The sequence below is a fragment of the Myotis myotis genome, unplaced genomic scaffold (genome assembly GCF_014108235.1).
Source record: "Myotis myotis isolate mMyoMyo1 unplaced genomic scaffold, mMyoMyo1.p scaffold_m19_p_18, whole genome shotgun sequence".
In the NCBI taxonomy this organism is placed as follows: Eukaryota; Metazoa; Chordata; class Mammalia; order Chiroptera; family Vespertilionidae; genus Myotis; species Myotis myotis.
Window position 1 is genome coordinate 37,931,735 of NW_023416322.1, and position 17,176 is coordinate 37,948,910.

The window sequence follows — 17,176 nt, forward strand, 5'->3', positions numbered from 1 at the left end:
TTGGGAGAATGAAGGAAAACTACTCTGCCTACTGCCACTTAAAAACTTAAGCCAAAAAAAGGGCTTTTGTCGTGAGTGGCACATGCAGAGCAGCCTGATTGCTCTCCGTGCGGTATCAACATCGAGAGATTTCGGAAGCATAATTTTTTGGTACTTGGGCAGCTGGTGATCGTTGGTCCTGGCGCCCGCAAAAAAAACCACACTCACAAAAAAAACTTAAGCCAAAGCCTGGCCGGCGTGGCTCAGTGGCTGAGGTCAAGGTTTGATTCCAGGTCAGAGCACATGCCCAGGTGCAGGCTCGATCCCCGACACTGGCAGCCAATCAAAGATTCTCATCATTGATGTTTCTGTCTCTCTCTCTCTCTCCCAAATCAACAAAAAAGTATTTTTTAAAAAGGAAACAAACCGAAACTCAAGTTAAAGAAAAAATCTGGGGTAAGACTTCTTGTATCCAAGAGCTGTTCAGGGACTTTTCTAAATGGCTTGCTCCAACCATGACTTACCTGTTTGCTTTAATTCTACATGCAGGGGTTCTGAGGTTTTTGTTGTGGTTTTTGGGTTTTTGATTTTTTGTACTAGAGGCCCAATGCACGAAATTTGTGCACGGGGCTCGGCCCTTGCAGCGCGGCTGCCTCGCGGCCCTGCCCAGTGGTTGTTCCAGAAGGTCGGCCCACCGTCCAGTCTAACTAGCATATTAGCTCTTTATTATATAGGCTATGGATCCCTCTGGCAGTCTAATGAGTCCTATGGGCCCTTCTCAGGATATTTAAATGGCATTAAGTTCGGAGATTTACAAAGGAAGCCAACACACTGAGTACAGGTCTGTCTTTGCAGCTCCGAAGCACAGGGTTAGAATCCTCGCTGCAGCTGTGACCTGTCACACAGGCCTCCCATGCAAATGTATCCCACTTAATCCACTTCCCCCCAATCATACCACATTGTGGAATTTTTTTTAAAAAAGATTTTTTACTGATTTTTTTGAAAGAGTGAGTGAGACAGAAACATCACTGTGAGAGCAAAACATCCATCAGCCGCCTCCTGCACGCTCCCCGCACTGGGGACTGAGCCTGCAACCCTGGCACGTATCCTGACCAAGAATCAACTGACAACCTTTTGGTGCCCTCTGGTCACGAAAAAGTAAGCAATGGTGTGAACAGAAAATAAAACAAAGACCTTTCATTGAACATCAACCTACAACAAGGAGGTCATGGTTCAATTCCCGGTCAGGGCACATGCCTGGGTGCAGGAGGCAGCCGGTCGATGATTCCCTCTCATCATTGATGTTTCTATCTTTCTCTCCCTCTCCCTTCCTCTCTGAAAACAAAAAAAATATATTTTAAACTAACACACACAAAAACAGGCCTTTCACCTGCTCCGCATAGAGTTGAACTTCATTTCAGGTCTTTAAAATGAATATGGGACATTGAGATGCTGAGACAAGATGAGCAGCTACGGACTCTGCAGTGTAGTCTTGAGTATCACGAATATTTACAAAGCACCTTTAAATGTCATTTCTATGTGATGAGAACCATGGAACATCAGAGTTGGGAGATATAACTAAGCCCACTTTTAGTTCACAGAATAGGGATATAAGACCAAAAGATTTCGTAGCTGGTTGGAAACGGGGGGAAAACAGAATCCAGCACACAAAACAACTCTCCAACCTCCTAAGATTCTGGGGCCTCAGGACCTTCATCCTACATGAGCAAGAATGAACAATTAGAAGAGGTAATTTCTTGTGATTTGTTATGTCTCCTGGGGGAATCTCTCATACATGGAATATGGGCACACACAGAGGATAATAGAAGTTAGGAGATAGAAAAATCCAATTGTACAAAATTTAATATTCCAGCTCTCAAACCTCACAGCTTAGCGAATGCTCGTACACGGAGATGGTGTGTCCCCGCTGTGTCCTTGCTAATTGTTTTATGATCGCTGCCACCTTGCTGATTCCCACTAGACTTCAGGCAAACATCAGCACCGGGCACACACAGCCTTTACTACCGGACCCTCCCTCACTCCCCTTACCCACCCTGTCCCAGGCGCCTCAGAAAAGACTTTCACTCCAGCTTAGGCTAGCTGCGCTCTTCATCCATGAACGGTAGATTCATGGCATTACATTTACAGTTAGCTTTGTCACAGGATTTTATTTTTAGTGTGGTGTGTGAATCTTTCCATTTCCAACGCATAAATAAATGCAGTGAGATAAATGTTTACAAGTCCCAGTTTCTTGTTTTGTCTTAATTTTGTGTAAAAACTAGAGACTCTCAGTCATGTACAAAAAGTGTTTCTTACTGGCAAATAAAAAGTAGCCTGGCCAAGGAATGTCCCCATCTTCACCGTGCCTCCCCGCTACCTGCTCCTGTGTGACATTCCTCACTACCTTATTCCTGAGAAGACAGGCCTGACCCAGGCTTGACGCAGAACCAGGAAAACTGCCCTGTCCTGCCCGGACTTGTTCAGAAGTACGTGTTCCTCAGTAGAAGTAACTCATAAAAGGTTATGAGAAAATTGCAGGTGTGTGTGGGGTGGGGGTGGGGGTGGGGACAGGGGGTTAAAACCTAAACAAAGGCACCGAACAAAGATCCTGACCATCCTGGAAGGCAGTTCCTCAGGGCCTCGAATCTTCCTTTACTTCCCAGTAGCTCAGACAGCAAGATCACAGCTGGCTTTCTCTTGTGTGGGGATGGCCATGAAGCCACGCCGAGAACTGTGGTTGGTCAAGCTCACATCTCTCACTTTACTGTGAAGCCTGGAGAAGAGTACTGGGAAACTGAGACAACTCTGTTGGTAAAGCCGGTGCCACACCCAGCCGGTGTGGTTCAGTGGTGGACATTGACCCAGGAACCAAGAGGTCATAGTTTGATTCCCGTCAGGGCACATGCCCGGGTTAGCCTGATCCCCAGTAGGGGGCATACAAGAGGCAGCTGATCCATGATGTTTCTCTCTCATCGATATTTCTATCTCTCTTCCTCTCCCTTCTCTCTAAAAGTCAATAAAAACATTAAAAAAAAAAAACCCAACTAAGTCACATCAGTATCACATCTAAAAAGTTTCACAAGTGATAAGAGGGAAGGGAGTAAGTGCTGTTTTAGGTTTTATAAATGAGCAGAGGACTCACTGTGATTTTTTGAGCATCTGGAAGGGAAAAATCAACCGAAGGCAGGGTTTAACTGGCATGAGACTAACTTTAGCTTCTACGTGACTGCCAGCCCGCAAGGAGCTCCGCAACAGGAAACTCCAGAGCTGTGCTGAGCAGATAGGTAAGCAGATGGAGTGCTTAGCCAGGCCAGGCAACCAGTGTCCACAGCAAGTCACGGCCACCACAAGGAGAGCCATGGCAAGGATGGATGGACACAATTAAGGTGAGCAAAAGAATTGGAAGAACCTGCGATTATTTTTAAATACTCTAAAATACGCATGTAATAAAACCAATAGATAGAAGAAGAAATAAATAAGACAAGAGAGCAGTTTTTAAAAATGTGGTCCATCTATTCTTAGAATGCAGCACTTTGTGAAAAAGAACAATCCATTAGTGGAAATAATAAAACAATACACTGAACTACACTTAGAAATCTAACTGTCCAAAATAAAAATGGCATCTCAAGATCCACTTACAAAACCTGTAAATGTCTTCGGAATTTTCATGCCAGGAGGTGAAATCTGTTGCAAGGCTGAATTAATAAGGTAGAGGAGACTGGCCAGGAAGCAGAATGCTTCCTCTTTATATAGAGTCTAAGGTTTAATCAGGCGAGAAAGATATGACTGTCAACAAAAAGAAGCTACTACTGCAGTCCTTCCTGCTACGGTCTAGTAAATACTGTTCTTTATTTATTACAATTTAATTCTCTTAGATGTGCTGATTTCTTGGATGGTCCAGAGCCTGGCAACCTGAATTGTGAAACATGATCCATCACAACTTCCAGCATTCTTCACAGCCAGACACAGGCAACTTTTTGTTTCTTTAATTACAAATATCAAATCTTTTCTCCAGGCTAGTAGATAGGATGTTTCATCCCTACATTCTAGCTATAAGAAAAAAATCTTGTATTTCAAGATACAATAGTGATCTGCAAGCCTGGTGATCAGAATAACCCTTTTAAAGTTATGGATTGCCAGCCAGCTGGCCAGGAGTCAATCTCTGAGATGGATCCAGGTGATTTGGGCTTAAGGCATATTTGAAAACCACTGAATTCAACTGTGTCCCTGTGTCTGCCAAGGAATGTACATTCAGGTAAGTTATTTGGGATGGGGGAGGGGGTGGGGGTTGATCTTCATGTAAACACAGAACATGTATAAATGGTGTGAGAGGCAGAAAAGTGGAGAACTACTACTTTTCACTAACAGAAGGACTAAAAATGAACACAGACATATTCAAATGAAAATACAAAATGCATTTCAAAGTATAATGAACTTTTTGGGGTTATCTGTTATTACGGGCTATCAACAACACCATCCCATCAGCCCAGACTATAGAAACACTACAGTTAAAATAACACTGGAGCAATTCTCATTTCCAGATGATTCTATTTACAAAATACAATAAGGAAAAGATATATTCAAAACAAACAAGAACTATCATCCCTATTTACATTGTGGGCATAAGTCAATCACCAATTAAAGCTGATAATTTTCTTTCTTTTAGGTCGTTTTCACAACACTAAAATAAAATTGTTAGATAACACAGTTCACCATCCACATAGTAATACTTTTCCAAAAAGAATAAGAAAGAAAAAAAAACAACAAAAACTACCAATAAAGGCACTGAACTACTGTGGCTTACTTTTGGAACCAGCTTCGATGACCACCAAACCTTTATTTTTTCTTTTTAAACTAGTGAAAGATCACATCAAAAGATGAAACAGAATCCAATCCTAAAAGATTGGACCCCAAAAGGCACTGCTTAAACCAGTGACATGGACTGCTCAAAATGCATTCTCTTCATCTGCCTCTGCAATGGACCGTTCACTATTTAATGACATTTGCTGTACATTGTACAAAAGGACCTGCAGGCAGAGGCAACTACAGTTCCCCACATGACCAAAATGTCAATCTGGGAAATGGACTGTGACGGCCTGTCACTTACACAGGGACATAAGCCCCTCAGGCTGGCCAGGATTCAACAACACAATTACACCAAAAGACTAGCCTTCAGGGAACCTCCTTACCTAAACCCACTCAGACAAAGGCCAAAGCACACTCAGCAGGGGCAAAAAGAAACAAAAGAAAATACTTCCAGAAAGGACTAGTGACAAACAGGAACAGACCTGGACTCTTTACTCATCATTTTAATACTGCTGCCACTGTAACAGATTAAAATCTGTACACATGACAGCGTGGAAAAAGGTCCCCAAATGCAATGGTTTCGGCAAAAGAACGTCCTAAGGATTATTACAATTAACATTGCTACAATAAAAACAATGGCAAACGGCTTTGGCACCACATTTACAAAGTAAAAGCATGCACTGTTCATACACTTTAGATGTTTCCCAACAGAAAAAAAGGCCATAGGAGATGAAAAACAAGGGGCATCGTTGACAAAACTCCCTTTGACCGAGACAGACAAGCAAGGATCGGAGCGGTCAATTTAGTAGGGACGCAGCAGCAAAGTCACTGGTTCTGTTTAAAATTTAGCAATTAAAAAAAAAAGAGATAAAATTTAGCAATTTGCATTTGATTGGCAGCTACCCTGGGTATGTCTGTATCCAAGAAGTTGACTTTATCATACTACAGAAGCATTTATTTAGTAATTTGGTAATCAGCATAAACCCGGTAAACCCTCACCCTAAGCTTAAAAAAAAAAAAAAAAGAGCTAGACAGAACTCTCCACTGTAATTACCATTTAGAAATCATTATGGTACTTTCAACAGAATAGTAACACACATTTCATCCAAAAAAGCTGTAGTTATAGTCCCGATAACTGAAGAATTACACAATTACAGAAATATTATATTCTGACCATACCAAGAGTTAAAAAACAAAGAGTTCCTACTAAGAGGAATATTTTCAAGATGATCTGCTCATATCTTGTGCATAGTTAAGACTGTGTGTGTTTTAATAAAGATTCTTTTGCAAACAAAGAAATAAAATTTTGTATTCTTGATGGGGGAAAAAAAAACCTTAAAAAATAAACTGATGGTCTGTTAACAAGGAAAAAAAAAGCTACATATTGAAGTTCTGGAATGCAGCACCTCAACTTCACATCTGCTCTAACATCTGAGATTTTGAAATCCAAGTGATGTCTTGATTCATACTTTACGGCTGTCCAATTCCATGTGTGACTTGAGCATCTCGTGTCAATTAAGAGTCCCTACTACAGAAGATTGTGCTAAAGAGCGCCAGAGTTCTGCATGCTGCCGCCTTCCCTGGTCCCGGTCATGCTCGCTGCTGCCAAGGAGACAGCAGGAGAGGTCTGGTCTCAACACTCCACATGTAATAACTGGAAAAGAAGAACATTCTCCATTAGAGAACGTTTACTGAGTCGAGAGACATGGCCGCAGCGCTGGGAACCACTGCCCCAAGTTTTACCTTTGGTTCCACGCGCACTCGCTTCAGTAAAGCCCACACTCCTTCAAGTTGTGCTTAATGATGACATCCGTGACGGCGTCAAAAACAAACTGCACGTTCTTGGTGTCGGTGGCACAGGTGAAGTGGGTGTAGATCTCCTTGGTGTCCTTCCTTCTGTTCAGGTCTTCAAACTGGCACTGGATGTAAGCAGCTGCCTCTTCGTACGTGTTGGAACCTGAGGCAGACACCCCACATCCTCAGTTCAAATTAAGTAGCTGCCCGAACTCTGCTACGTCGAGCCTCCTCATTTACCGACGAAGAGAGGGCACGCGGGCCAATGGCATACAGACACATTTTGGTATTTCTATCATCACCATTAGGTTTTTCTTCAGAGCGGACTCATATCATTATAAACTGAACAAAATCATCACACACAAAGATCCAGAAAAACAAACTGAAAGTTTCTCTTTCTCCTTTCATTTAGACTTTTTGGCTAAAAAAACCCTAAGAAGTATAAAAGGAAACGAGGAGAGTAGGAGCATATATTTCTAGAACACAATTGTTTAGAACAGTGGTTCTCAACCTTCCTAATGCCGCGACCCTTTAATATAGTTCCTCATGTTGTAGTGGCCCCCAATTTCATTGTTACAAATTGAACATAATTAAAGCATAGTGATTAATCACAAAAACAATATATAATTATATATGTGTTTTCCGATGGTCATAGGTGACCTCTGTGAAAGGGTCATTCGACCCCCAAAGGGGTCGCGACCCACAGGTTGAGAACCACTGGTTTAGGTCACAAAGCCTGTACTCCTTGAGGAGATCCTATATAATAAAAGGGTAATATGGACGGAATGACCAGTCGCTATGATGCACACTGACCACCAGGAGGCAGATGTTCAATGCAGGAGCTGCCCCTGGTGGTCCGTGCACTTTCACAAGGGGAACGCTGCTCAGCCAGAAGCCGGGCTGACGGCTGGCAAGTATAGTGGCAGTGGTGGGAGCCTCTCCCGCCTCCGCAGCAGCCTACGCCGTCAGTTGGACTTCCCCCAAGGGCTCCCAGACTGTGAAAGGGCACAGGCTGGGCTGAGGACCCCACTACCACCGAGTGCACGAATGTTGTGCACCAGGCCTCTAATGTGAAATAATTCAAAGGGGTAAGTCACGCTTCTTTTCAAAATCATTCCAGTGTTAAGGGGCTTAGTCTCAGACCCTTGATGCAATAATTTAAAGAACCAAAGGTACACTAACAGATGCAAATGGAAAGGGCCCTGAATTGTACACCTTTAAGTAGTCAATTTTATGGTATGTGAATTATACCTCAATAATGCTGTAATTTTTTTAAAGGTGGAGGTGGGTGGGGGAGGGAGGACCAAATCCCATTGTCAACATTTGTAATTAACACCCTTAATCACCTGCTTCCTACACGTCTTCTCTACCTGTGAGCCTTTAGAGTAGCCTCGGAAATGGCTGCAGAGCCAGAGAAAGGCAACAGAAACTGATTCCTGTGAACCAGCGGCTACTGTCACCGACATCAAGAAAAACAAAAAATACCAGCAGTGAGCACATAAACATGAAATAGCAAAGAAAAGGGTGTTATTTCAACAGAATGTTTAAAGAACTGAAGGAAGATAGCTTGGTAGGGGCTTGAAATGGTTCCCACAGATCGTGGGCTTGTGTAATTTAAAGGTGATAGAGGACTGAAAAACATGTCTGTGTGGTAGGAACAGATATTGGTACTTGGGAAAGCAGGACTGGGAATCCTTCAGAAGGATACAATAAAGAGAAAAAAGGCTTGGAAGTTCACACACACACACACACACACAGCGGTGACATCCAGGGCTCTTTGCTATTGTGAAGAAGACTCCCAACTGAACATTAGTGTCAATCCTTTTACTTGTCTTAAGGAAGATTTCCAGCCAGCATGGCTCAGTGGTTGAGCGCCAAGCTATGAACCAGGAGGTCATGGTTCAATTCCAGGTCAGGGCACATGCCTGGGTTGCAGGCTCGATCCCCAGTAGGGAGCGTGCGGGAGGCAGCCATCAATGATTCTCTCTCATCATTGATGTTTCTCTCCCCCTCTCTCTTCCTCTCTGAAATCAATAAAAATACGTACTAAGAAACTTTAAGAAAGATTTCTCCCCGCCCCAACCTTCTACTTTCTATATAGATTCACCCAGCTCTCACCTCCCGCCTCACTCTGAACAGAGGACCACATTTCCAACTTCCCTGAGAAACAGAGGCCATGGGGCTTAAACTATTATCTTAACCTTTTAGCTCAACACCTCGCTTAAAAAGTTACTGCTATCTGCACTTATTTTTGTACCTTTGGTCTTAGAGATGTCTTCTCTCTGGTTCCAAATTCAATTGCTCTACCTAAACTCCTTTTATAAAGTTGAGGTAAAATTCACATACCATGTAACCAACCATTTCAAAGTGTGCAGTACGTGGCGTTTCCTGTGTTCACAACGTGAGGCCACCACCACCGCTCTCTAGTTTCAAAGCCTGTTAACCCCAGGAAACATCCCACTCCCCCACCCATCTCCTGATAGCCGCCCACCCATCTGCTTTCCGTCTCTGTGGATATGCCCTCTTTGGATGTAACATATAAAAGGAACCACACAATTGTGACCTTTTGTATTTGGCTTCTTTCACTTAGCACAGTGATGGTGAACCTTTTGAGCTCGGCGTGTCAGCATTTTGAAAAACCCTAACTTAACTCTGGTGCCGTGTCACATATAGAAATTTTTTGATATTTGCAACCATAGTAAAACAAAGACTTATATTTTTGATATTTATTTTATATATTTAAATGCCATTTAACAAAGAAAAATCAACCCAAAAAATGAGTTCACGTGTCACCTCTGACACCCGTGTCATAGGTTCGCCATCAATGACTTAGCATAATGTTTATGGAGCTCATCCCAGCAATAGCATCCTTTTTTTTTTTTTTTAAATTAATTTTGAGAGTGATTGCTTTTTTTAATTTTTTTTTTAATTTATTTTTTTACAGAGAGGAAGAGAGAGGGATAGAGAGTTAGAAACATCGATGAGAGAGAAACATCGATCAGCTGCCTCCTGCACACTCCCTACTGGGGATGTGCCCACAACCAAGGTACATGCCCTTGACCAGAATCGAGCCCGGGACCCTAGAGTTCGCAGGCCCACGCTCTATCCACTGAGCCAAACCGGTCAGGGCTAGCATCCTTTTTATGGCTGAATAATGCTCCATGAACATGCCATTCTTTGTTCATCCACTCATCCTATCTAGACTCTTTTATGTTTTTTATTAATTTTAGAGAGACAGAGGAAGGGAGAGAGGGAGGGTGGGAGAGAAGAAGGAAGGGAGCAAGGGGGAGGAGAGGGGAAGAGGAGGAGAGGAGGAGAGGGGGAGAGGGGGAGAGAGAGAGAGAGAGACACATCGATGTGAGAAACATCAATCGTTTGCCTCCCCACATACATCCCGACTAGTGAGCAAACCCACAACCTGGATATGCGCCCTGACTGGGTACTGAACCAGCGATTCTTTGGTGCATGGGAACGCTCAACCAACTGAGCCACATCGGCCAGGGCCCTACCTAGACTCTTGATTTCTTTTTTTCCTGCCCACTTGCAAATCTCGCTCCATCCATCACATCCACTCTTTATAACTTTTCTTTTGCTGTAGGCTCTTACCTTTATGCCTACAAACATCCTCCCCTCTTTTTTAATTTTTATTTATTTATTTTTAAAAAAATATATTTTATTGACCTTTCACAGAGAGGAAGGGAGAAGGATAGAGAGTCAGAAACATCGACGAGAGAGAAACATCAATCAGCTGCCTCCTGCACACTCCCCACTGGGGATGTGCCCGCAACCAAGGTACGGTTGACCGGAACCAAACCCGGGACCCGAGTCCGCAGGCCGACGCTCTATCCACTGAGCCAAACGGGCCAGGGCCATCCTCCACTTTTATCACTCCTCTCACTGCTCTCAGTTACGGCCAACACTAGAGGTCACTCCAATGTTATCTTATTGTTCTGCATACAACACTGTTGCCCACTCCTCATTCTTAAGCGCTCCTCTTAGTTTGTGATATTTTGGCTCTTCTGGTTCTTCCTTTTGGATCCTCTACAAACCCTTCTTTCTCTCCTGCCAAGAGAAGCTGATACTCTCCTATCTCATCCACGGTCCTTTTCTCTCCTCTTTGTGTAATATCCACTGAGTCATCATTTTCATTTCCACACTGTATCCCCAATCAACATACCTTAACCCTCAACCTCTCCCCAAGCTCAGAGGACAAACATAATAACTGCCTATTAGATATCTCCATCTGGGTGTTCCAGACACTTCAAAACCAACATTCCTAAATACGAATTCAGAGCACATCACCCGCACCCAATCAAGACAGAATTTGGGGAGTAGCTCTGCTTCTTCCCACGTCCCTACCCTCGCCTCGTCATAGAAGGCATTTACAGTGTCTGCTCAGCGAAGAGTCCCCTTCCCCAGAAATGCCCGACTCTGATCTAAAAGTCATAGTGGTGCAGCCCTGGCAGCCATGTCTCTCCTAGGAATGTGAACCTGGGGAATTTGAACCCAGTCTAGCCTGGTCTTTTAAATGGAGGAAATACAGAAACAGTGGCAGAACCATCTTTGATCACATAAATTGAGCAGCAGCAGAAGCTGGTAAAGAGAGAAGAATAAAGAAAGCACACGGGGCGGGGTGGGAAACAGAGAGGCGAGAAAAGACACAGGGATTCGTGGCAGCTTTCTATTCCTCGTTCTAACTGCACTGTTAAGACATGCCTGCACTCTTGCCCTTGACGTTTATGGTATTTCCCCCTATCTTCACCAAAAGTTTTTATTTGCACCCAAAGAGAGTCCTTACTAATTCAACTCCCCTACTACCTATCTTTATTGCCATTTTGAAGCACAGATCCTACGATTTCATGTTCCCGATGAAAATCCTTTAATAGTTCCTTCCCCACGGTCTCAGCATGAGAAACCAGGCCCTAGGGGCAGGAGCATCCCATCTCTCCAACCAGTCCTTCCCCCACTTAACGCTCAGCCATAACAAATTCCTCCCAGGTTCCGGAACAAATCATGTCCCTTTTTACCTCCCTATATGCTACTCCCTCTTCCTAAAATTCCCCGTCCGCTTGGTGGTATCTAATTCCTCCTCTTCCTGTCTCACCCTAAGTGTCATTTCCTCGAGACAAAGACTGCACTGACCCCATCGAGGTAACCACTGCTTCTGTTCTTCTTTCATCAACATTTCATACTGCAATGAAATCCTTCCTGTGGGCATGTGTATCTCTCGCTACGAAGACTGTCAGTTTCTTGAGTGCAAAGATTGCACCTTATCCTTGCACTTTCTTGAATGTATTTATGCCAAATTTTGATTTTTTTCTTTCTCTATATCCCTCAGAAAATAAGAACAGAAATATAAAACACACTTGTAAACTCATCTGTGTCTGGAACAGCACTTTAGACTCGAGGGGTCTAATCACATACTTATGTTGATTCCACAACCAGCAAACACTCCCCATAAGGCTAACAGGCTTTGTTCCAAACAAAAGGCAGTTGTAGGAATGTCACTACGTGTTGATCTCAGGCGGGTGCTTCCAACAAGATCTTTCATGACCACTTACCTGTGTATTCTGGATAACAGATAGTTAACGGACTCCTCTTTATTTTTTCCTCAAAAAGATCTTTCTTGTTGAGGAAGAGAATGATTGAAGTGTCTGTAAACCATTTGTTGTTACAAATGCTGTCAAACAGTTTCATGCTCTCATGCATTCGGTTCTAAGAAAGAAATAAAGGATGATAGGTCAGTCACAAAAAGCAAAGGTGGACAACTGTTCATGAAAAAACAGACCAAGTTTTAAAAGCACTGAATGGCAACCGTGGAATTAAGTCAGACACTGATAACAAAGAGTCTGGGCCAGTCCTCATTTTTGTAATTCTTGGAAGATTAGGAGGTGGGAAGAAGGACTGGCTGATAAGAGGACTTGATCCTGGCACATACTCAATGTGCTGCATGGTCATCTCTCTTAAGAGTCAATAGGGCATGAATGAATATTTTGAAAATCGAATTTCACTGACAAGGAAAAAAGTTAGGGATGTGAGTTTTGATTCAATGAGCACATGGATGCACAAAGTCTTCCTAAAAGTTAGTTTCCATTTCCTGGATGCACAAGACAGGCTTTTTATGGAGGCTCCAACATACCATCTCCTCATCCTCAGCCAGAACAAGGTCATAGTCACTGAGGGCCACACAGAAGATGATTGCTGTCACTCCTTCAAAACAGTGAATCCACTTTTTTCGTTCTGATCTTTGGCCGCCTACATCAAACATCCTGAGGAAGGGGGAAAGCACAAATTCAGCAAGATCACACACCCCTCCCTAAACTGAAATGATGAGGGATTTCCCACTATTGCATATTCCAAACCCCATGTGTAATGGAAAAAAACAAAGGAGCAGATAAAGTGTAGTCAAAATAATTATCTGTGGTTAAATTAAAACAAAACATGAGAAAATAAATCTCTGGAATAATAAAAATTCTCATTTTAGAGATAGTGAGCCTCCTCTCTATCAGCTTGTACCAGATGTGCCAAGCCAGCAGAGTAAGCACTGAAATGGATAAAAGGGGAAGAAAAAGGACAGGGAAAATAAAGAGCTGAATAATACAACTTAAGATAATAACTATACCTAATATTTACTGAGTGTTTACCATGATGCCAGACACCATCCTAATCATCTTAAGTGCATTAACTGATTTAACCCTCATAGCACTCCTGACTCCTACAAGTATCCCCATTTTACAGATGAAGAAACTGAGGCACAGATATGTTAACTAATTTGCCCAACGACACACAGCTAACAAATGGGGACCGAGGATCTGAACCCGGGCACTCTGACCCCAGCACCCAGGCTCTTATCCACAAACACTGCAACCTCTCAAATGGTTTACCTCTTTTGAGAACTTAATAAATATAAATCCCCAACTTGCATTCTCTCCATAACCTCTCCCTACTGATTCAAAAGTTTGTTTTCTTTTAAAAAAAGTTTAGGTATAATTGAGATACATTTTTCTTAAAGAAAAATATTTTAGAGATTAATTATGGAAAAAAGGGAATTATGTTTTTTTGGTAGGACGCTTAACAAGTCAGTATCTAAAAACAAAACTAATGCTTCTCGACCCCAGTCTTATTTGAACCTATTTAATACTAACAAAGCCTCAGGTGTTGACACACTTCATGTTCCATCCCGGTTAGTTTCAGTCCACTGCTCCCTTCTGGGGCTCACTTGATATCCTAGGCCACCTGCTGAACTCCTGTCAACAATGTCCTCATCCACCTCCGACAGTACAGGAAGCAGCCGCACAGCGGTGTCTCAGCTGGTACTAGGGTCGGAGGAGGTCGGCAGAAAAAAGGTCAGACATCCTGAAGATGTATGTTTGATGATGGCGACAAAATGTTCAGAGGTTAAAACTCTGCCAAGCTGGTTTAGTTTATCAGATCTACAGTGGCTAGGGACCTAGTTCCAGAGATTTTTTCCCTGAAGACACTGAGGCAGTTGAGTAATTTCTCAATGTGCGTTTTGAAGAAAACGGTCATTTATCTCTTCATGACCAACTTTTTCTTCTGATTGATCTCATAGTGGTTTTTTCCGAACTTTGGTCATGCTGCCGATAATGACGCAATCACAAGTTGGCTTTAATACAGGTCATACTATAGGTTTTAGGAGCGCTAACAACATATATTTCACCAAGGACATCTTTCAAGGGGAGACATACACTGGTACCCCAATAATTTTGGTATACTCCTCCATTTTCTTCTAAAAAGTTCATAAAACTAGTGTAACACTATGACGCTCCCAATGTGGACTTTTAGCACATGTTAACATTTACAATATCATTCACTAACAGATTGACATTTTATAAACATTACCTCATAACTGAGAGGCAAGTTAGCAATTACACAATGCCTTGCATAGAGTAGATGTTCAATAAATGTTTGAATAAATGGATAGTGGTTTTGCCTAGAGAGAAGAGGAAAAGGAAGAAATGATAGTACTTCATAACAAGATGTCTACATGCCAACAATACAGTGGGTACAGCACCTTAATTAGATCTGGCTACTGATCCTGACATTGGAAGACCAGTAGGATTTACCTAACGAGAGAACAGTCTATGCCAACATCAACAAGAAAGTTCCCACACTAAATAAATAAAAGTCATGAGCCCTAGTCGGCTTGGCTCAGTGGATAGAGCGTCAGCCTGCGGACCAATGGGTCCTAGGTTCAATTCCTGCCAAGGGCACATGCCTTGGTTGCAGGCTCGATCCCCAGTAGGGGGCGTGTAGGAAGCAGCCGATCAATGATTCTTTCTCATCATTGATGTTTCTATCTCTCTCTTTCTCCCTTCCTCTCTGAAATCAATAAAGAAATATATTTAATAAATAAATAAATAAAGGTCATGACATTTAATTATAAATGGATTACTAATCTTATAGTACACAAAGAGACATGGTTTCATGGGTGATAATCCAAGTGGCCTCTGTTACTCTTTTTTTTTACTCTCACCTGAGGATGTGTTTTTATTTATTTTTTATAAAGAGAGAAAGGGAAAGGGAGAGAGGGAGGGAGAGGGGGAGAGGGAGGGAAAAACAGAAACATCAATCGGTTGCCTCCCATATGTGCCCTAACCGGGGATCGAACCTGCAACCTGGGCAACGACCCTGACTGGGAATCAAACCTGTGACCCTTCAGTGCATGACACTATGATCCAACTCACTGAGCAACACTGGCCAGGGCCTCTGACACTCTTGTTAAATAAGTTCACCAGTTCTAAAGATAAGAACTCTTCTATAAATATTCAGCTGGACTGCTATTTCCTATATTTCCAGGTTACAAATAGGTATACTAAAATTTCAAGGCCTCAACTGGAATCCAATACTTAAACTGTGGATTTCACAAATCCTCTAAATTACTTTTTTTTTTTTCAGAGAAAAGAAAACAGAAGTTTTGATCTAAAAGTTACATTTGTATGCAACAATGCTCACTATTACATCCTGCATACAAGCATAAAGAGGTAGCTAAAAAGAACATCAGAGTTGAAGGGGGAAAGTCTACTTCTAATCTCAAAGGTCACAAAAGCAGAAAACAGAAACCAAAGACAGTTCTAATGTTTACAAAAGACCAGTAACACAGAGATGAGCTGAAGCCTATTTTAGAATTACTAATGCTGATGAGAAAATCCTTTGTATTGAAATACTCGAATTTTCTCTAAAACAACCACTGTTTATATGTCATCGTACCTCTCCAAGTATCTTTATCCCCAGAAATATTTTCCACTCTGCACTGGATTAAAAACTCAGTTGTGCGTATACTGTGCACAGATCAGTCCAAGAGTCCTGACTACATTAGCTCCATTCCACTAAACTTAAAGGGATATACAACCAGGAAGAGAGGACTGACACTGGTGAGAAAAGCATTTTCATTTTAATGCCAAAATGGCCGAACAAAGCCACATAACTGGTTTCCTGCCCTTTTAGAATTGTTGTTACCCTTCTAAACAATAAACACCCAATACCTGTTTTGGTGGTTCCAACAAAAAGCAGCTGAAAAGAATAAAATTAAAAACAAAACACATCGCACCCAGCCGGCATGGCTCGATGGTTGAGCACTGACCTATGAACCAGGAGGTCACTGGTTCGATTCCTGGTCAGGGCACATGCCCGGGTTGTGGGTTTGATCCCCAGTAGGGGGCATGCAGGAGGCAGCCGATCAATGATTCTCTCTCCTCATTGATGTTTCTATCTCTCTCTTCCTCTCTGAAATCAATAAAAATAAAAAATAAAACACAGTAGTAGCCATATGATTACTTCTATTGACACCCAAGTTATAATTTAATTTTGATTTTAGTTCCTCAAAATGGACAAAGTATTTATGCTACTTGGAGAAAAAAGAAATGCTTGGACTCTTACAGTTGAAACATTCAAATACAGGCTGATGAATACGGTAAGTTTCTAAACCAAGAGCTCCTGCCTAGAGAACTTTCACTCTGGTTGAGAGAGACTAAGTGAAGAATGTTTGTGTTGGTGACTTACTTGAAGTACAGTTCTTTGAAGGTGAAATGCGTTTCCACAATGCCTGTGGTCTTCACTCTTGTCCGCAGGACATCTTGCTGAGTTGGAATGTAGTTGGCTTGGGATATTCTTTCCAAATCATTTAGGTAACTAAATAAAATACACGTTTATGTTTACCTGGTGAGGCCAACCATGTGCACAGCAAGTCAACAGACTAAACTAGTTCCTGCCAAAAGTAGATCCTGAGCTAAAGTGGCCGAACAGAATCACATCTTCCTATCACAGAAATAAGAAAATGTGAGCCTAGCAGAGGACAGAGTAGGCTCTGTAAACACCACATAAAACTGATAGGACTTTAAAGAACAGTGTTTGAATTACTAAAAAGAGAACTATGCTCAATAAGAACAAGTAGTTCCTGTTTTTATTTATGAAACTGAAAGTTGTGGGTTTTTTTAAAAATCTAAGCCAAAACAAACTATAAATACCTTCAAACAAATTTAATTTGTCATACAATAATTAAAAGACTGATTCACAGCTAAATTAAATTTTTCATTTCAGGGTTTCTAAAGATTTGTGGCCTGACATGAAGAACAGG

General features: G+C 42.1%; 1 protein-coding gene and 1 non-coding gene across 3 annotated transcripts in view; one reads left to right on the forward strand and one right to left on the reverse strand.

Annotated features, from left to right (window-relative positions):
• The window catches only part of GNAI3 (G protein subunit alpha i3), a 47,691-nt gene that overhangs the window by 4,468 nt on the left and 26,047 nt on the right, over nt 1–17,176 (reverse strand). The window contains exons 5-9 of one of the 2 annotated variants that reach the window (XM_036344380.1): nt 16,603–16,731; nt 12,719–12,848; nt 12,141–12,294; nt 6,529–6,742; nt 4,374–6,439 (exon numbers count right to left, since the gene is read on the reverse strand). In XM_036344380.1, the coding sequence (XP_036200273.1) occupies nt 6,552–6,742; nt 12,141–12,294; nt 12,719–12,848; nt 16,603–16,731 (604 nt within the window). In that variant the 3' untranslated portion in view covers nt 4,374–6,439; nt 6,529–6,551. Of the gene's footprint in view, nt 1–4,373; nt 6,440–6,528; nt 6,743–12,140; nt 12,295–12,718; nt 12,849–16,602; nt 16,732–17,176 lie in introns of those variants that run through there. The other variant, XM_036344379.1, reaches the window with a different exon arrangement.
• LOC118673825 lies at nt 56–189 on the forward strand. Its single transcript, XR_004973497.1, has one exon. It is a non-coding gene; the product is annotated as a U11 spliceosomal RNA (small nuclear RNA).